Source organism: Larus michahellis, chromosome Z, assembly GCF_964199755.1.
Source record: "Larus michahellis chromosome Z, bLarMic1.1, whole genome shotgun sequence".
In the NCBI taxonomy this organism is placed as follows: domain Eukaryota; kingdom Metazoa; phylum Chordata; class Aves; order Charadriiformes; family Laridae; genus Larus; species Larus michahellis.
In genome coordinates, this window is record NC_133930.1 from 14,778,896 (window position 1) to 14,799,691 (window position 20,796).

The 20,796-nt window shown below is 42.2% G+C and overlaps 1 protein-coding gene across 2 annotated transcripts in view; it reads left to right on the top strand.

Moving 5' to 3' along the window:
- WDR70 (WD repeat domain 70) overlaps positions 1–4,535 on the top strand; it is a 138,364-nt gene extending 133,829 nt beyond the window's left edge. The window contains exons 18-19 of one of the 2 annotated variants that reach the window (XM_074569772.1): positions 2,886–3,013; positions 4,377–4,535. In XM_074569772.1, the coding sequence (XP_074425873.1) occupies positions 2,886–2,970 (85 nt within the window). In that variant the 3' untranslated portion in view covers positions 2,971–3,013; positions 4,377–4,535. Of the gene's footprint in view, positions 1–2,885; positions 3,682–4,376 lie in introns of those variants that run through there. The other variant, XM_074569771.1, reaches the window with a different exon arrangement.
- Positions 4,536–20,796: the final 16,261 nt, after the last annotated feature.

Sequence of the window (20,796 nt, forward strand, 5' to 3'; positions counted from 1 at the left end):
GTAGTGCAGCAGTCCTCAGAGACCTGCGGACAGACCTTCTCAGGGAAAAAGGAGCCAAAAAAAGCACTGAGTATCTTGATGTTTTCTGTATCCTACGTTAGTAGTTTACCTGCCCCATTGAGCACATCTTCCTTATCATTCCTTTGCCTGTCAGCGTAGCTGTAGAAGCCCTTAGTGTTGCCTTTCACATTTCTTTCCAGTTTCACCTCCAGCTGAACTTTGGCTTTCCTAACTCCGTTCCTACATGTTCACGTAATGCCTTTGTTCCTCTTGGCTAGGGCTGTCCCTGCTTCCTCTGTCTGTGTTATTCCTTTTTGGGGTTAGGGGTTTATCTCAGGAGATCCCTGCGCATCCATACTAGACTTCTGCCAGACTTCACTTTCTGCACACAGGATGGAATGTGTTTTGAGGATGTTGTTGTCTGAGATCAACCAGCTCTCCTGGGCTCCTTTGCCCTCCACGGCAGTCTCCCATGGGGTCTGCCAAACAGATGCCTAACAATCTGAAATCAACGCCCAAAGTCAAGGATAAATAAAATTGAGAAAGTTGGTGGTGAAAAAGAACACAGATTTCCACATGTATTATTTAGCCCTCAGAAATAAAAATATTTTGAAGTAGTAAACCTGTTTTGGTAATTTTTGTATAAATATTAATCATGCAGCAAGCTCCTACTACGCTAGCAATCTGTAGTCCAGTTACTAAGCAGAACAATTTGTGTTTAAATTAAACGATCACTGCTGATAATGCTATGACAAAACCAGTGTTTTCTATGCTTATGTCTTTAAAATGGCCAGGGATATGAATCACCCCAGGTGCCCCAGTTACCGCTGTGTAGCTTGTGGAGGTGGAACAGTTTACATTTCAGCTAAGCTGAGGCTACAGCCATTTCATGCTAATTTTAAAAAACGAGATAGCAAGCAGACTTGATTTCCTCGGCATGTTTTTGCTTTAGCTGGTTACTGCTAGATTATGCTACAGTTTCTTCCCTCCACGCCTAGCTTTACTGGACTCAGTAGTGTACTTACATTAGTCTATTACTTTTCTCTGTGCAGCTCCTATCCTGGGAGATGCATAGGTTCTGCTGCTTGTTTCACAAATTAAGACGTTCTTCTTGGTTGGAAGTTTCTAACCAAAATTATGACAGGTGCAGATTTTGCAGTCAGAAACTGTAAGTTTACACTTGATTAGTTGCGCTTTACTAAGAAGCATCTCAGTACTGACCTGATGTGATCCTATATGATGTTTAGATACCTTTCATGTATTGTGATAAAAGGAAGGTACAGTGTTAAAGTGGATTAAATAAACTTCCAGCAATATGTTTTGAAAAAAGAGAAAATTCCACACATTCCACCTCTTGAGCAGCTAACAAAATCTAGTATTTTGGCCAAGAAAGCCTTCATTCCTGGTGTCTGTTTTGGATTGAATGTTGATTTTCTTTCTTTTTTTTTTTTTTTAAATCCTCCTTCAGTGGTTAGTTAAGTAGAGTTTATGTAACCATTTTCTAATGAAATTTTTTAATCTGATTTTTTTAAAAAAAATCTTAGTTCTGCATTCCATGGAGAGCAGAACAACTCGTCTAAATTCCAGTAGTGTAGGTTTTCATGTGGGTACACAGTCTGCTTCGGTGTAATGAGACACACAGTCTGCACACAAGGACCATGTGCCAATAGAGTCCTGCAGTGGGACCATCTCTGGAACATCTTAGTATGCTCCTTACCTCCATGGCAAGTTTGGAGGATAGAGGAGAAGGCAGGCCGATAGAAAGATCCTGTATATAAGGGAAGTTGTCTTTGACTAGTAAATCTATTCTGTGCCACGTATTTAACAAGTGGAGAATCCTGCCCTTTAATAGCTGGTGGCTTGCTGTCACCCTTCAAAGTCAGCGGCCACATTGAATTATGCCCATTGTGTTAAGTACAGATGCAATTTTGTTAAGGTTTGTGCGTTTGGTAGAGTCTGACAAATAACAGTTGTTATAATAATACTACTTCACAACCTTAGACTGCTGTAAAAACATTAGTTAATACATTAATGAGATGATGACTGCCTTGGCTGCGTTTTGTACTTTGTCGTATGTGTCGTAATGAGAAGTCGAGCACAGCCATCATCAGAAATCTAGTCACTTCAGCTCTACAGTGGTTGTACTGAGAATTAGGTTGGAAAAGGGGACCGTGCAGTGATTAAAGTGTAAAACAGGGGAACTGAATGTCCAAACAGTTTATTGAAATGCTACTTGATACTGTGTTCGTTTAAAAAGTAATCAATAATTATTTTTATAAAGTTTAAGTGTTATTTAAAATAGAAGTAAACAGTGGAGGAATAGATACGATCAAGCTTGACTGCAGGATACACTGCGTTCTCATATGAAGATCATTAGGTTTTTTATGTTACGGTAGTGCTGGATAGAGTCTCTGGAGGAGAAGCTGTTTTTTTCATGCATAGGCTAAGCCAGAAACCTGGCTTAGCGGTTCTGTTTTCACTTACTGGCTGCTGTCATACTACAGTGCACCAAAATGGAGGTTTCATTTTTTAAAATCGTGGCGTGAGAAGACCCGCGGCTCCATTTTTCTAGCTTGTATTGAATTGATTTGTTCCTCTCTTCTATCTTAATTTTATTCATGGAATACACAGATAATGATTGTGGGCTGATGGGGAAATAATACTTGCAAAAGATGTCTGTTTGTTCTTTGCCTGAGAGCCGCAAGTTTCTTCCGTTCTTAGAAGGTTATTTGATAGGTTTATGTTGAAAATGAAAAACGGACAAGTCTAGGATGCTCTTTTTCTAAGTACAGAAAGGATATCATTTGTGTCTAGTGCATGTCTAATACAGTTTCTGATAAAGAATTGTAGCCTGACCATTATTTTAATCTTTTAATGTTTTCTAGGACGCAGCCAAAAACAGTTTTTGCAGAAGTGGAACCAGAAGATGATGAAACAGACAAGCCAGAGTGGAAAAAACGTAAAATTTGAAAAAATTTGCTTTAAAGAATAATTTCAGAGCATTTGAAACAAGGTGCAGCATTTATTTCTTTATTTTGGATAGTGCGTCAAAATTTGAAAGCAAAAATTACTTCAGTTCATAAACTTGCTGCAGTCTAAAAAGGGGATTGTTGTATTACACTGGATTGTAATCCCACATCTGAATCTTGTAATAAGGAATGAATTATATTGTGCTAAGAACTGCTCTCTAGGTCAGTTATTTAGCTTTGTGATTTGAATGAAAAATACTTCTTTATAAATAGAACTCTAGTGAATTCATTATATTGCCAAATGTTTTTTTAATTACTGCCAACTTTACAAATGCTGTGTCGTGACAGTGTTCAGTGATTTGAAGTATATAAATAAAAAAATAGTTTCTCAGACTCTTTTTATTTTTTTTCTAGTTAGGATTTAACAAATTACCCCCTTTGCTACAAGTGTAACAAAGCTCACACTTTAATTAATGTGGTATAATACAGTTGAGTTCATTTGTGTGTTCACACAAGTTCCAATTTAGTTCATACTTTTGTGTGAATTGTAGAAAACATTGTCTAGTGAGTATCCTTACTTGAATGTTGTTCCTTTTAAATATGTGTAGTACCTCACAGTAGTATTTTATACAGCTTTTATTTTTCAACTATGTGAAATTGGAACAGGCAATTATATATTCTGGTCTAATAAAAATAACATGCTTATTGCCTAGTTGATGTGGAATTTTGTTGTATTGATAAGTGTTAGGATAGAGCAGAGCTGTGTATTTATTACCAGGTCTTTTTATCTATTGACTTTGCTGTATGCCTGAATTATGTATATCCTGCCTCACACTGTCTGAAGACTGATACTAGTTTTAGGCATTTATATTGTGATTATAATAGTACACAATATGCTAAGTGTTGTGATTATATTAATATACAATATAGCAAGCACTCTGCATTTCCACTAAGACTAGAAATTAATACACATCATACCCAATCAAGCTTGCTTGATTATTAATAAATTCTGAAGGCATATTTTAAGGCTATATTTAGCAAAGCACTTAATCACCTTCCTAACCTCAAGCGCGTGCTCCTCATAGTCAGCAGAGCTTAGATTTTTTTTTTTTTCAAGCATTGTTCTGCATCATTATTTCATCGCATGATTTTCTTTTCCAAGCTTATCTTTCTTTTTCAATTATCATTTTCATACTTTATGGAAAAGTAAGCCTGACTTTAAAAGGTGTAATGAGCATTGGGAAAACGTTCCCACAACAAAATATTTCCACTGCTTTCACTCAGTGTAGTCTTTTGATAAGAGTGGAACCTCACTAAATAATCCACAATTTGTCTTTGTCCTTTGTAAAAATATTTTAGTACCTGCTTATGTAGAATAGCAATTCAATGCTTAATTTACAATTGCAGCTGTAATACATAGAATGAAGGACTTAATACCTACGTGGACAGTAAATGGAGGCGAAAAAGAAGTACCAGATGAAGAGCAGCAGTTGTTAACAAGACCTGCTAAAGACCTCCCTATGCAATGTCCCCCTCGGTAAATAAACATTAAATGGCGTTGTTTCATTTAAGACTAATTTTTGTCTTTATTTCATCCACATAATGCACTACAAAATAAAGTATTTTAAAATACATTTCTATAAAATCTTGAATAAGATTTTAAAAGGATTAACATGTCCTTCGTTTTAGGCTGAATATTAACATCTTATCATTTCTGTTGTTAGTTGTTCGCTAAGGCTGTGTGGCTTACGAGCAGAGCTGCCGGGAAAGGCAAATGAGGAAAAATGCTGCAGCTGTTCTCTGAGCTTGAAGAGATGTTTTATGCTCCTTTTATGTTATTTATTCATATCAGCTAGATCTTGTTTCCTAATTCTTAGGAGAATGAGTTCTGTAAGTGAACCCTGCAAAAGTTCTGTTAGAATTTCTCTAAGAGTTCGTCATTGTTACTTACAGTGATTATCTTGAATGACTGTTTTAGCAGTCTAGAATTTAAAACAGTGCCTGTGCAGATACGTATTTAAAAGATTTAAAACTAACTTAAATGGTACTTATACTTTAACTCTTGGCTTGGTTTGTTTGCCATACTCCTTACACGGGGTTTTCAGGCATGTTCACCAACAAGGCAAATCTTAATGCATTTTTTTTAAATAGATTTTAATCTTGAAGAGGTAAGAGTTAATCCAGTTCAGGAAGGAGATGTAAACAGTCTGCTTGACCATACTTGGGACAGCAAACTCTGACTCAACCCATTGAATTGTCCGGGGAAAAATCTTATTAAAAATACTAACATGATTAAATATTTGGTATGAAAGGTAGAACTCCGCATGCAAACTGGAATATACTTGTATTAATTTTTTACGAACCTAATTTTCTTTTAAACTTCACAAAGGACCTAGGTTTTAGTGATTGCCAAGTTGTAGTCTTGGTCCTCCATGTGTCCCTACTTAGTGTTAATGCAGCCAGAGTCCACGTGGGCTTTTGTTTCCATATTTCTGAAACAAGGTGGGCTTTTCTTGTTTGCTTCCTTAGAAGACTTGCTTACAGAGGTGCCACAATCATCACTAGCATTTTGGCATGCAGAATGGCTTCCATGGTGCTTTCTCCATGTTCTGTGCAGCTTCTAGATGTTTCTTTATAGCAGTTTATGGTCTTTTGTCCTTTGTGCTAATGACTAGTTAAGACCAGCTGTTAAGTACTATATAGGACCAAGGCTTTACCTGCCAGATCATTGCAGCCCACCAGCTAGTGGCCAGCCTGGTTTCCAATTCCTTGTTTGCGTTGCAGCTATTGCTATAGAGGTCTTAATTTGACTCTGTAATCCTTTGTCTCGTCCTATCCTCCTATTCCTTTGTGCTATCTTAATTTTTAAGTCTTCGGCAACAGGTGAGAAGATTGCTAAGGCTGTCCTTAAGTCCTAGGACTTTTACAGTGGCTGTTTGCAACGACTTTATTATTGTGTAAATTCCTTTCTGTTCTACTTCCTATGAACTATAATTTAATGAAGGTGATACTTTTGCCTCTGTTTTTTGTGATCAGTACCAAGAACTGTGAATTTGTGCCCAGAGGCCTCCAGTAGTTGGCTCCTTGCTTATAATTACATGCCTAGCTTGCTGTTCTTTTTCCTGCCTGCCTTTTCTCTGTTGGGCTATAGAAAAATATGTATTATGGGAAGAGAAACCACGAATCTTTATCCTATTAGTACAATCTCTGCTGGACCCTGAGGAGCGTTTTGCAATGGGTGGCATTGCTGAGCCAAAGTGCCATCCTCTTGGTTAGATATTTTTCCATTAGTTTCTTTGACCTCTGATGCCTTTGGGGTGTCCAGCTTGAGACATTTGTAGCTCACATTCTCCTTTAATACTGAATCATTTAAATTTTGATGTGGCCTCTTAGTCACAACAGTATTGCAAAATCCCTCTTCTCTTTCCTCGTCATGTTAAATGCCTGTATGTCCTCCTAGCCTGCCTCTCAGCAACGGGAACTTACTGAAAGACCTACAGTTGCCCTCATTAAAAATCAGCAGGCTCGTTCTGACATTTTACCATGGGTAGGCTAGGGTTTCGTGAGGTTTTGTCCCCTGTTATTGATCCCTGAGCTCTTCTCATCTTTTGAACTGTTTCATGCATACATGTAAATGAAGAGTTGGATAGTTGGCTAGCACAGATGACCTTATGCTTGCCTGGCGTTGAAGCATAGATGCATCTTATTACATCAGTTTTTAAATCTGCTAGGACTTTTTGCTAATCCCATTTAAACACAATTTTGTATACAATATGCACTTCATCCATCCTCTGGGACTCCAGTATCTAATTGTTTCATGCAGTCTGGATAGCTCTGAAACACAAGGTATTTCTCTCTGTGTAGCATATCATCCTGGTTGAAATTTGCTTTGGTTGTCAAAGCTTCCCATCCTACGTGCAAAAGTATTGGAGCATGCTGACAGTCTCCCACTTTGGCAGCAGTGTCTTAGATCAGCTTGTTGGAATCTCCATAACCTATGTGTTGCTTGAGTGCCTTGGCAATAGTTAATGATTTTTTTAATGGCTGATGATCAGACAGTATGTTCGTCTTGTACTCTGAGAGATGACTCAAAAGAAGGCTGATGCAGAAAGCATAGCCAATAAGCCTCTTTTTAATTTATTTTTTTTTACCTTGGCTACCATGCAGAGCTGTTATATGTCAGGTCTAGTACTTACAATTTTTCTTACTCTTTCAAAGAAGTATTCCTGCGGGCTCTGGCCTTTTTCCTTGTTATGTCATGAAATAGTAGATGCAACAGATGAATGCCTGCAGTTGATAAAATGGACTAGATGGGTCCATGAGAAGTTATGTAGTCCATCCTTGACTCAAGTTACAGCTATGCCTGAGCCAGTTCTGGCATGTTCATTGGATCAGCACTTTAAATGCTCCCGTGGTAGACACAGCACAATCTCCCTAAACAATCTGTTCCAGTGCTTCATTCTTCTTAGCAGTAGAAAATTTTTAATAATCTCTAAGAAAAACAGTCTTGCAACAATTTAAGCCTACTATTTCCTATCTGTTCGCAGCAGACGTGGAAGTCAGTTTATGATGTTCGCCTTTGCAGCACCTTTTTATTGTGTTTGAATTTTATTATCATCTTCTGTCTCCTCTAGTTCTTTCAGCTTTTCTTTATGGTTTATGTTTTCTGGCATTTGCTTTTCTCTGCCTTGTTCTAATTGTCCATATTTCTTGAAGCGTATTCCTGCAATATGTTCAGTGTTTCAGATGAAGCTACTTTTTTAGCACTACTGAGTAAGTAGGAAAAATGTTTGCATGTCTCATTACAGTCACTTTTTTTGGCATTAAAGATTTGTCTTCAGGTCCTAATCCCCCTCAAGCTCCAGAGCCTCCACTGCAAAGGTGCTGCCCAGACAATTTACTGTCTAGTAGTTATGTATTATTCTTACTTACTGGATTTTGTCCTCTGTACTGAATTTCATTGCATTTTCTCAAAATGCATCACCATTTTGTTCAGATTATTTTGAGTTTTCTCTTGGCTCCAAGTGCCTGCAACTTTTTACAGCTCCTAGTTGTCAGCAGATGTAATGAATGTATTCTTTGTTCCTTCAGCGAAGCTGCTATTGAAGTTGGTGTTTAGTGGCAAATCCATAAGGTTTCCCATATGTACGGGAGGGAAATGTTGCATACAGTGTTAATTTTCTTAAGAGTTCATAAGCTTTTAGTTAATGCACTCAGAAATTTTTGTAAACAGTCGGCTTTCCTAGAAATGGCTGGAGTCCCTTTATGTCCTTTGGTTTCAGGATTATTTTTTTTTAATGGCTCTGTCCCTTTGTGTCCAGCAGGAATCCTTCTGACATTAACAGTGTTAGATGTGGGAGACCTCAAGACCTCCTTGTGTTCGGCATTTCAATACTCCACATTCTGAACATATTTCCAGCCTGTCACGGTTAGGTGATTTGATCCTGAATTCTCACTGATTTAAATTCTCCCTCTGTAATAAAACATGCCATCCACTGTAATCTTGTATAATCCGTGAATTGGCAGTAGGGCTAGCTGCACACCTATAGGTGCACATCTGGTCTGATCTGCACGAGGGTTGCATTGCTGCATTCCCACCTGCCAAGCGCTGTGATACTGCAATGAGATCTGGGGTGCCGTGCTTGTGGTGATTGTCTTGTTGCCCACATGTTGGCTTCCCGAAACTCCAGTCGTGATGGAAGCAGCAATGGTTCTTTTTCCACAGCTTTCCTGTTCACCATCTGCTCTTCCAGTGGCCTCAGGAACATTTTACTGAAAATCATTATCTTTAGGCATTTTTCTAGCCCATTACTAATGCTTGTCAAGATCACTGGGGCTGCATTGCAGCTGGTGTAAGAACACAGGAGTGTACATGGCGCTTAGGTTGCAGGTGTGAGGTGACAGTTAGTGTGCAGGTTTCCATAGTGCTCAAATGCTGAGGAACTTGGAGCTTGTTAGAAATCTCTCTAAGTCTCTGTCTTCAGGCACTGTCTGTACTTCTGTGCCTTGTGTGCCACTGACCACCCAGAACTGCTGTTTGTCCGTGACTTCTGCAGAGCGTCCACCAGACTGTGACACCTGCATTTCTGGTTCATGCCTGTCCTGTGTTCCTTAGCTTGATTCTCTGGGTCTGTTGTGCAGCCTAGGATGCCCTTTAATACGGAGTTGCCATTGCTAGTTACAGGCCAAGGTTTTGTGTTAAGCTAAGAGGCCTCGGGACTTGCCGGGCTTTGGACCTGCCTTGGGCTGCCTGGAGCTTTTCTGATCTTCTTTACCTGCTGTCTAACGAGCAGGTGAGCGCTGCTTCATTTGTTTAAGGTTTTGCTTGGCTTTGTATGATGATGGGGAAACTCATGTTATCGTTCACGGCTTTGTAACTGGTAAACAGTAATTCGTGTGGTTGTTATGTGTTGAATGAACTATTGATGACCCTAGAACTAAAATGCAGCATAGAGGAATACAGGCAGGGTTTGACAGCAGAGCCTTTGGAGGTGTGGAGACGGGACTATACCAGCAGCCCTGGGGCCAATAGGAACTCACCCGTAGTAATTACTTGTCATTCAGAGAATGCAACTTTGGGAGCTGGATAAGCTGGTTTTAGGGATAGCAAAGAGGAAAACATCAAGTATCTAACAAATATAAGGAAGGCCATATATATTAAATCTGACCATAACATGGAACTACGGTGCAGCAAAAAAAGAGCAAGGGGTTAGTATGTCTTACAAAATGTAAAAAAATAATCCCCTGCAGATTCAAGAATGAGGAAGAACACCCCCCACCACCACAACCTTCCCCACTGAACATCAGTCTCCTGGCAAAGAGCGAGGGATGCGAACAGCTTCTCCTAACACCCATCTCCCCCATCGCCCCTCGGGCTCTAGGTGTCAGCTTAGGACCCAGAGGGATGGCGGATGGGTGGGAAGGGGTACCTGCTAGGGATTGTCTGTACAACAATTTTAACTGTATTGTTACACAGACTTTTTCAGTAGTGGTAGTATGGTGTAATAGTAGTGTGGTGGTGTACATAATCATGCTTCATCCCATATAAACTGCGCCCAACTGCAGCCATTCTATGCCAGTGGGGGATTATCCTTTTTCTGCATTATTCACTTCCCTTGTCACTTGGTGGCATCTCTCTAGTGCAGTGAAACCTAAGTTTGCAATGGTTGTGCAAAGGACTCTGAAACTTAGGAGTCTGCTTGTGATTCTAATAGAAGGCTTCTCTTAGCAAGCAAACTTCAGATTTTCTAACGCTGTGACTTGTGGCATCAGCAAGGGGGCCGCTCTGTGATGCAGTGGCTCTTCATTTAAAATTTTCTGACAAAGCAGAGGCAAACATCAGGAATATTCCAAACAGAGAGGTCAACATCTTCAAAATACCCTTTGCCAGCAATGTTATTGACAACAGGTCTAAGTTTTTTATGGCATTTTCCAGTAAGATCTCCTTGATTATTCATAGAATAATTTCAATATGTCTTGATATCTATTTTAATCATAGAATTATAAATCTTCATGGTTGGAAAGGACCTTTGAGATCATCGAGTCCAACCATGCACACACAAAAAAACCCAAACCCCTACAGTCTCTGCCACTAGAGCATGCCCGAAAGTGCCACATCTAGATGTTTCTTAAACACCTCTAAGGATGGTGACTCAACCACCTCCCTGGGCAGGCTGTTCCAGTGCCTGACCACTCTTTCAGTAAAGTAATTCCTCCTAATATCTAATCTAAACCTCCCCTGTCGCAGCTTCAGACCATTTCCTCTGGTCCTGTCATTATTCACCTGGGAGAAGAGGCCAACACCCACCTCTCTCCAACCTCCTTTCACTTTCACCTGTGGCCTTCCTACCCTCAAGCAGATCAACACTCCCACCTGGTTTGGTATCGTCTGCAAACTTACTGAGGGTGCACTCAATCCCCTCATCCAGATCATTGATAAAGATATTAAACAAAACTGGCCCCAAAACTGAGCCCTGAGGGACACCACTGGTGACCGGCCACCAAGAGGATTTCACCCCATTAATCACAACTCTCTGGGCACGGCCATCCAGCCAGTTTTTAACCCAGAGAAGAGTACACCTGTCTATGCCATGATTCGCCAGCTTCTCCAGGAGAATGCTATGGGGGATGGTGTCAAAGGCCTTACCAAAGTCCAGAGAGACAACGTCCACAGCCTTCCCCACATCCAGAAGGCGGGTCACATGGTCATAGAAAGAGATCAGGTTGGTTAAGCAGGACCTCCCTTTCCTAAACCCATGCTGGCTGGCCCTGATCCCTTGGCTGCCCTGCACTTGCCGTGAGAGCTCACTCAAGATGATCCTCTCCATGATCTTTCCTGGTACCGAGGTCAGGCTGACAGGCCTGTAGTTCCCCAGATCCTCCTTCTGACCCTTCTTGTGGATGGGTGTCACATTAGCCACCCTCCAGTCATCTGGTACCTCCCCTGTTGACCAGGATTGTTGATAAATGGTAGAGAGAGGCTTGGTGAGCTCTCCCGCCAGCTCCCCGAGTACTCTTGGGTGAATCCCATCCGGCCCCATAGACTTATGTGTGTCTAGGTGCAGAAGCAGATCATTGACTACTTCCTCCTGGATTATGGGTGGGTTGTTCTGCTGTCCATTCTTATCTCCAGCTCAGGAGGCTGAGCACCCTGGGGATAGCTGGTCTGACTATTGAAGATGGAGGCAAAGAAGGCATTAAGTATCTCAGCCTTCTCCTCGTCCTTGGTTGCAACTTTCCCCCCCACATCCCGTAAGGGATGGAGACTCTCCCTGGCTCTTTTTTGGTTGATGTATTTATAAAAACTTTTTTTGTTGTCCTTTATGTTAGTGGCCAAGTTGAGCTCCAGCTGGGCTTCTGCCTTCCTAATTTTCTCTCTGTATAACGTAACGAGATCTCTGTACTCCTCCGGAGTTGCCTGTCCCTTCCAAAGGTGGTAAACCCTCCTTTTATTCCTAAGTCCCATCAGAAGTTCCTTGTTCATCCAGACTGGCCATTTTCCCCACCCTTTAGACTTGTGACACTTGGGGACAGCCTGCTCCTGGGCCCTTAAGATTTCCTTCTTGAAGAGCGTCCAGCCTTCCTGGACCCCTTTGCCCTTCAGGACTATCTCCCAAGGGACTCTCTCAACCAGTGTCCTGATCAGGCCAAAGTCCGCCCTCTGGAAGTCCAAGGTGGAGGTTTTGCTAACCCCCCTCCTTACATCACTATGAATTGAAAACTTGACCATTTCATGATCAGTAAACCCAAGATGACCTCCGACCACCCCATCTCCCACTAGTCCTTCTCTGTTTGTGAGCAGTAGGTCTAGCAAGGCACCTCCCCTGGTAGGCTCACCTGCCAGTTGTGTCAGGAAGTTATCCTCCATGCACTCGAGGAACCTCCTAGCCTGCCTGCTCTCTGCTGTGTTGTATTTCCAGCAGATACCCCACAGGCTGAAGTCCCCAACCAGAACAAGGGCTGGCTATTGCGAGGCTTCAGCCAGCCGCTTATAGAATACTTCTTAATAAAGAAGTAATGAATACTACTTAATGAAGTAGTTTAGTTAATAGTGTATGTTTATTGTAACATTTTTGGGAGAAGATGAATTTTCCAGTTTGTTACAGTAATGACACTCTAATTTGTAACAGTAAAGTGCCTGTAGCGGTGTCCCCATAGCTTGCTAGTGCATCACAGAACTGGGGCAAAACTGTGTGGTTATTGTAACGATTCAGATAAATGTAATTCAATCCTTAAAGGCACAATGTAGCAGCCAAAGGAAACGCAGAAGGAATCCCAGACTAAGAAACTAAGGCCTGGTGGCTCAGGAATTCTCACCTGAGAATGGCACATCATATGGACAGAGGGTGACCTCATGCAGAAGGGAACAGGTCATGGTAAGTAACAGGGTGCGGAGATGAGTGGGAGGTGGTCGGTGGGATGCTGCAGGAATAGGGAGTTTGTGTCCGGTGTTATGTAACATCATTTCAAACTACCCCCTTCGAGATCATTAAACAGGATGTTAATGAAATTAACAGATGATGCAGACGAACACTGCAAACACCATTGGAAAAAGAGAAGCAGGAAATAAGGAGGAGTCACCCTGACAAATGCAAGATAATACGTCTGGAAAACAACGATTAAAAATGCAGATTATTTTTTCCTCTGTGGCGGGACGAGTCTCGGCTACCCCGGAGTTGGTGGATGGCAGTTTGTATTTCCGTGTTTCCTCTGACAAGGCAGACAACAAAAACGCGTGTGGAGGTTTTGCCAGGAGGAGCAGCTGACCGAGCAGCCTGAGCGACACCCCGGCTGGCAACGTAGCACGTCCCATCTCGCAGCAGCACAAAAGTGGTTGGGATGGCTTTTGTCTGAAAATCAGCTTGGTAAATGCAGTGTAGGAGGATCTCCTTTTGTGAGCAGTAGATGCTCGTGTCTTTTAACTACAAGTTAAAAGCACTCCCCTCTGTTTGCAGCCTTGCAGATTTGGCTGCTTCTCTGAGGGACAAACTCTTGTCTCCTACCAGATTGAAAACTCTGCTTTCTCTCTCCGGCTTGTAGTGGCGGCTCTTTGCATCCTTAAAATCCTGGAGTTTTCAAGGGAAGTTGGAGGAAGATAGGAGTTTATCTTTCTCTAGTTTGAAAGTTTTCACATTTCAGAAAGCATCTCTTCCCAGTCATGCTGTTATCCATGTGGATGTGCTTCAGGTGCTCTGTTTTAGAATTTGTCATGAATGTTGAATTGCTGGGACAGACAATTTTCCATTGTAAAAACAAGCTTTAAACATTTTGGGGTTTGATTTCCCATCCTTCCCCTGCCCCTGTGTGTAAACATATAAAGATTTCAAAGAAATATATGTCAAGAAAATGCAATAATGAAAAAAAATAAGCCGGATATTGGACTTGCGAGCCCATTATAAATTGTCCATATGTAGTAAGGTAGAAAGTACCTCCCACTTTGTTAATTTACTAAACAGCCCATGCTTAACTTCCAGATCCGTGATCCTTGTAAAATTTGGTGTTTGGACAACGCCAGCACAGAGGCTCCTGATTCACAGGAGGTTCTTCCTCCTCCTGCGGTGATGGCACTACTGGGGACTGCCACAAGGCAGATTACCCTCCAGTGCGAAGGATTGCTGAGAAAATAGTTCCAAAAGGAGTGTTCTGTGTTAGACTGACAGAAAATATATGACAAAACCTGATGGTTCAAACTATAATCTTCTTGCAGATTAACAGGTTGCATGCTCAAGTAACTGGGAACAGCTTTGTCTTTAATGTGACAACCATTTGTATACGCAAATATGTGTATACGTATTCTTTTATTGGTATATGTGTTGTTTCTTTTATTGATGAGGACATGCTATGCAGGGAATTATGGCCAAGAAGTCACTTGCTACGTATCTGAAGTGGTACATTAACTTTGTGGGTGAACAGATATCTTGGGGGCTGTTTACCTTAAGGCAGCATCTTGGGTGAAGTGTAGAGGACCAGAGAAACTGAAGTGGGACAAATAATGAATGAGTGTCACAGCCAATGAAGGAACAAGTAGAAGAATTTGCAGTAAGTATTTTAATCTGAGAGACATGAGTATCCCTCACCCCAGTTGGGGTACGCTTAGGCAAAACACTGATATTAACCCTTTGCACAGTGGAACAATGCACTGGATTAGCCCAGAGAGCCACAAAATGGGAAAAGAAAAATAAATAAAGGAGGAGAGAGTTAGACTGACATGATGCTGACAATTATCTTCTTGGTCAGATTTTTTTCCCCTGTGCTGAGGCACCCATTTTTAGTTATCCTCCCCTCTGAAGTTCAGGCTTCTGTCCTATTGCCCTGACGCTTTTTAGGAAACCTTTGTAGGAGTGGTCATGCTGGCAGATGGGCACCCCAGGCCAGTTATAGGTTGAAGGTGAAGGATGAAGATGATGCACAGCCATGCATCACAGCCCATGTTCAAAAAAAAAAAAAAGATTCAGCATTCAAAGGTTTGTTAATCTTTTCCAGAAACATTGTAAAGTCATCCTGCACTGCAAGAAAGATTACAGAAGAAGATGGTTTCAGTGAGGAAGAGAGCTGTCACGTTCCCAAATGCAGTGGGAGACTTTGTTGTTCACAAGGTGATAGTCTTTTTGGTTGAGGCTCTATAAAATGTCCATTTGTAGGATTCTTTTGTTAATTTTTACTAGCTTTTAACTCATGTTTACACAAAAAAAAATTAAAGGGAAGCTTTCATTCTGGAAATGAGATAAGTATATATTCTTCCTGTTTCTTTTAACCACTGGTTTTACTGTCTAGTGTGCTGTCCTACTCTGGCATACAACAGAGTTTAAACAGTTCTATAAGAAAAGTTGTTAAATGTTTTTCTTTGGGGGGGGGAGTAACTTCATCAAATTCTATAGAGTCTCCCCACTTCCCACCTTTACTTTTTGCTGTGCTACAAGAATCCTTGTTCACGTTCAGGCTTTTATTCTTTTAGGTGCTTCTTAAACTGGTGATCAGAGATGGTATCATCTGCTCTAGGAATCTGAATGGGAAAAACAACCATTACTGCAGGACTGAAGAACCAGAAATGCGAGATGAGGAGAGTTAGTCAAAGTCAGATTAGTTCATAGGAATATAATTCAGCTATTTCCGTGTCCCTTTGGTGCTCTTTACCAGCACCTCTCTGCTGCAGGAGAGACTGTAAGACATCTTTTTGAACCAGGGAGATGCTCTTGTTGTGTGGCTGTAATCTAAGTTTTGTGAGTTGTAACTAACTGAGTTACAACCTGTGCGGTGTAAGTGCATCAGCAGCCATTTGGTTGTCACGAGAAAAAGAATCTTTCAAGTTGTGGGCACATCACGCCGGCAATTCAGGTTGAAATGGCTCTTTTGGAAATATACCCCAGCTGATGCATGGCTTAATTCTGCCTTGTGCTTGTCTGTATTCACTCTGCCCCTTGACTCCCTCGTCCTGGCACGCCGGTCTCTGCTCACGGACAAGGAACATTCCTCTTCCTCCAGGAAGCGAGGGCGCTGCACTGTGTCTCTGCAGCCTGGCCTCCGTGCTGGTGGTGTATGTTACTGAATCACCCTGCGCTGCCTGGGAGCCAGGCTTACTTTAATTGAAAATGATCGTAATCTCAAATGTTGGGCCCTCTGCCTGCAGGAATGAATGCCGGGGCTGCAATCTGACAGTCCTGGGCAGAACCAAACCTGGCTATTTCACTTACACTGTTTGTAAATGCCTAGACAAACAGACAGGACCCCAGGGACAGCTGGACTGTCCTCCTTGTCCCAAGGTGCCATCAGCACTCCTGTTTTCTTCACTCAGTGTTCCTGCAGGGATGGGCTTTCATTTAGTTTTTAATCTGTTGAATAAATGTGATTTATTTTTTTTTTACAGGGAATTTTACAGTCAGTTTTTACCAGGTCATAGGGAATTTTTATAGTTAATTACCATGGTATCATTAGACGTAGAGTAGATGCTTGGGGAGTGGGGGGAAACTGTGTGCAGCTAATTCCCCTCTGCAGCACAAACATCCAGCTCCCAACATTAATGTGATTTCTTTTACTCCTACTAACACCACAATCAAAAATATTGTGCCAGTAGCACCAGAGCGAACCGGGGTTCCTGAGCCAGCACCTCTGCTCATGGAAATGAGTGCGAAGGAGCTGCCGTTACTTAAGCCAGCAGAGGATGTTGCCGTGGGTTTTCGCATGTTTGTTTTTCCAGAAATTGTCACAAAGGCACTAGTTTTGTTTTAACTAGACAGAAAGCCCGGCCAGAGTTCTGTCTGCAGATTGTAGCGCTGCAAAGTGGAAGAAGTGAGTCTGCGCCAGCACAACGTGAGCATATCTCCGAGGTGAGCTAGTTGATTACACAAGGGACAGGGACTGGCTGCCAGCTCTCCTGGCTGGAGAACGGCTCCGGGCAGCAGGGAGGGAGAGAACGTCAAACGTCCAGTACGGGCATAGCAGGGATTAGCAGAACTATGGTTTTGGGGATCATAACACATCAGTTGGCTTTTACATGTAATCTCCTTCTGCATGCTCCATAATAAAGTGCCTTGGTGCAAGCACGGTACGTAGTCTTTTATCTTTTCTTTCCTGTAACTGCAAAGAAATCTGTCAGCCTCTTTTCAATAACTTTCTGCAGGCACAGGAACTTCTGAGCAATTAGCAATTAGAATTTCCGAGATTCAGTGCGTTAAGTCATTTAGATGAAAAACACTACAGAAATAAGGAGCTTTTTAAAGCTACGATTCTCATTGCTAGAGGATAGTTATGTAAAAATATCAGACAAAAAGCTGGAGAGAGGTAAATTAGACCAAATGGGATCATTGGGCTGGTTTTGTATGTGGTGTGACCCGTGGAGTCTGTAGGTGCAGTGCATGTAACATGCAGCTTACCTGGCAGGGGCGCTCAGCGCCCGGGTGCAAACTGCGCCTGGGAGTCCTGCGATGAAAGCCCTGCTGTCTCTCTTCTTCTTCAGAAGTGGAACATCCATCTGAGGGATTTCCAACCCTACCGCTAGGATGTCTACGCTACCGCGTTTGATTTCTATCTGGAGTTTGTACCTCCAAATGGCGTCAAATATGCATGTGTCAGCTGTTAATTGATTGCAGGGAAAAGAACTTGAAGATGCTGCTGTTGTAGCAAGCAGCAAAAAGAAGTCCTTGCCCAAAAATATTTCTGGTATAAAAAGTATTTTCATAGATATTTTGTAAAACTTCATGGAACAGCTACTTTTAGCAAACCAGGTGCCTTTGCTTGAGCTTGTGTGTCTAGTGCTTGAATTAAGGCTTGTGTCACCTTACTGTTTTCTTAGGACCGTTCTCGTTGACAGTCACTATAAAATCCTGAGGTCTTGTGCCATATATTAGTGTCATGAGCACCATTACAACTGTGATGAGCAGCTAATGATGTGTCAAGGTGATCAGGAGCAGCAGAAGCCTTGAACGTGTTTTGCAGAGAGGGTTTGCTTTAGGGAACATAACACCTTGTGATTTGCGTAAGGAAATAATTTTAAACCAGGAAAATAAAATAACCTTGGAAAAAGCATCTGGATATTTCACAGTTATTCAGAGCTCATAATACACTGTGGTACTGTATGTGGCTCACTCAGTAGCTAAAATTAGGTGATTATGTAAGGAGACCACAGCGTACATCTGAATAGCTACTGTATTGGGTTAATGATGTCACTCATCTTTATTGAGTCTTTAGCTATTCTATGGCTTGGCAGGGGGGCAGCGTGAATTCAGGAGTCATGAAATCATAGCCAAATTAAACTTTAGTGAAGCAAACACAACAGAGCTTTTACAAGGGAAAGCAAAACAACTCCCAACCAAAGGTCTCCAGTCATGAGTCCCAGGTGATGTTGCCGCCAGCTCTTATTCCCTGTTAGCCTTCAGGAACGCATGTTTATAGCTTTTAAACCAACGATAATACAAATGCTACAATGAATCGATCAGTTTGCGATTGGTTTGGAGAGATCAGAGGAGCTATTGATTTTAGCATTTTGGTTGTTGACTGTGAAATTGGCTATGTTTGCATTGAGGTCCTATCACTAAGAAAATTTATGAGCTCTGTACTGTATACACTGTTGACATGTATAAATAAATACATGTATGCCAAAGGTAAAGTGAGAATTAAATTTTGTCCATGCATAGTAATAAGCTTTAGCTTTCACACCAGTTACAATCCAAATTGAATGTCCTATCATACTTTTTATAAAAGTGGTTTATTTGCTCACCTATGTTGCAGCTGTAGCTTTTTCACAGTTGTCAGTGGTATATATGCCATACATTATTCTCCACCTAGTTGCTGAGCCTTTTTCTGAATAGTTGCTAATTTTCATAGAATCATAGAATTGTCTAGCTTGGAAGGGACCTTTAAGATCATCAAGTCCAACCACTAATCTAACACTGCCAAAACCACCACTAACCATGTCCCCAAGCACCATGTCTACCCATCTTTTAAATACCTCCAGGGATGGTGATTTAACCACTTCCCTGGGAAACCTGTTCCAATGCTTGACAACACTTTCAGTGAAGAATTTTTTCCTGATATCCTTCCTAAACCTCCCCATGCACAATTTGAAGCCATTTCCTCTCATCCTGTCACTTGTTACTTGGGAGAAGAGACTGACCCTCACCTCACCACACCCTCCTTTCAGATAGTGGCAGAGAGCGATGAGGTCTCCCCTCAGCCTCCTTTTCTCCCAGCCGAACAACCCCAGCTCCCTCAGCCACTCCTTATTAAGACTTGTGCTCCAGAGCCCTCACCAGCTTTGTTGCCCTTCTCTGGACCTGCTCCAGCACCTGAATGTCTGTCTTGAAATGAGGGACCCAAAACTGAACACAGTATTTGAGATGTGGCCTCACTAGTGCCCAGTACAGGGGGACAATCACTTTCCTAGTCCTGGTAGCCACACTATTTCCGATACAAGCCAGGATTAGCTGTTGGCCTTCTTGGCCACCTGGGCACACTGCCGGTTTGTCCAAGTCATCAGCATCCAGTTTCTCCAGGAGAATACTGTGGGAAATGGTGTCAAAGGCTTTACTAAAGTCTAGGCAGACAACATCTACTGCCTTTCCCTCATCCTCTAAGCATGTCACCTTATCATAGAAAGACATCAAGTTTGTCAAGCAGGACCTGCCTTTCATAAACCCATGCTGACGGTGCCTGATCGCCTGGTTGTCCTGCATGTGCTGTGTGATGGCACTCAAGATGAAATGCTCCATAACTATCCCAGCACTGAGGTCAGACTGACAGGTCTGTAGTTCCCCGGATGCTCCTTCCAGCCTTTCTTGTGGATGGGCAACACCTTTGCTAACCTCCAGTCCACTGGGACCTCCCCAGTTAGCCAGGACTGCTGATAAATGGTGGAAAGCGTCTTGGTGAGTACTTCCACAGTTCCCTCAGTACCCCTGGGTGGATCCCACCTGGCCCCATAGGCTTGTGTGTGTCTCAGTGGTGCAGCAGGTCACTAACCATCTCCCCTTGAATTACAGGGGCTTCGTTCTGCTCCCCTTCCCTGTCTTCCAGCTCAGGGGGCTGGGTACCCTGAGAACAACTGGTCTTACTGTTAAAGACTGAGGCAAAGGCATTAAGTACCTCAGCCTTTTCCTCATCCTTTGTCCCAATGTTTCCCCCTTCATCCAATAAGGGATGGAGATTCTCCTTAGCCCTCATTTTGTTGCTAGTGTATTTGTAGAAACATTTTTTTATTTTCTTTTATGGTAGTAGCCAGATTAAGTTCTAGTTGGGCTTTGGCCCTTCCAGTTTTCTCCCTACATAGCCTCACATCTTTGTAGTCCTTGTGAGTGGCCTGCCCTTTCTTCCAAAGATCATAAACTCTCCTTTTTTCCATGGGTTGCAACCATGTCTCTCTGTTCAGCCAGGCCGATTTTCTTCCCTGATGGCTCCTTTTTTGGCACCTGGGGCCGCCTGCTCCTGTGCCTTTCAGACTTCCTTCTTGAATAATGTGCAGCCTTCCTGGACTCCTTTGTCCTTCAGGACTGCCTCCCAAGGGACTCTGTCAATCATGTCCTTAAATAGGCCAAAGTCTGCCCTCTGGAAGTCCACAGTGGCAGTTCTGCTGATCCCATTCCTTGCTTCTCCAAGAATGAAAAACTTTGGAGAAGACTGAGGAGGATTATCAAGTAAAGGTGTGGAGGTGGAAACCGCCAGGTTGGTTTCCTCAGATTTTGTGTGGCTAAGTGTCTCTGAGCTGTGTCAGCAATTACTCACTGTCACAGCTCTTGTGCCTTCATCTGGAACATCCCTTTTAGACGAGCTTTGGGGTTCCCCTCTGAAGTTTCTCCATGGGTTTTCTCTTCCAGTAGCTTTGAGTGCCAGTATCACA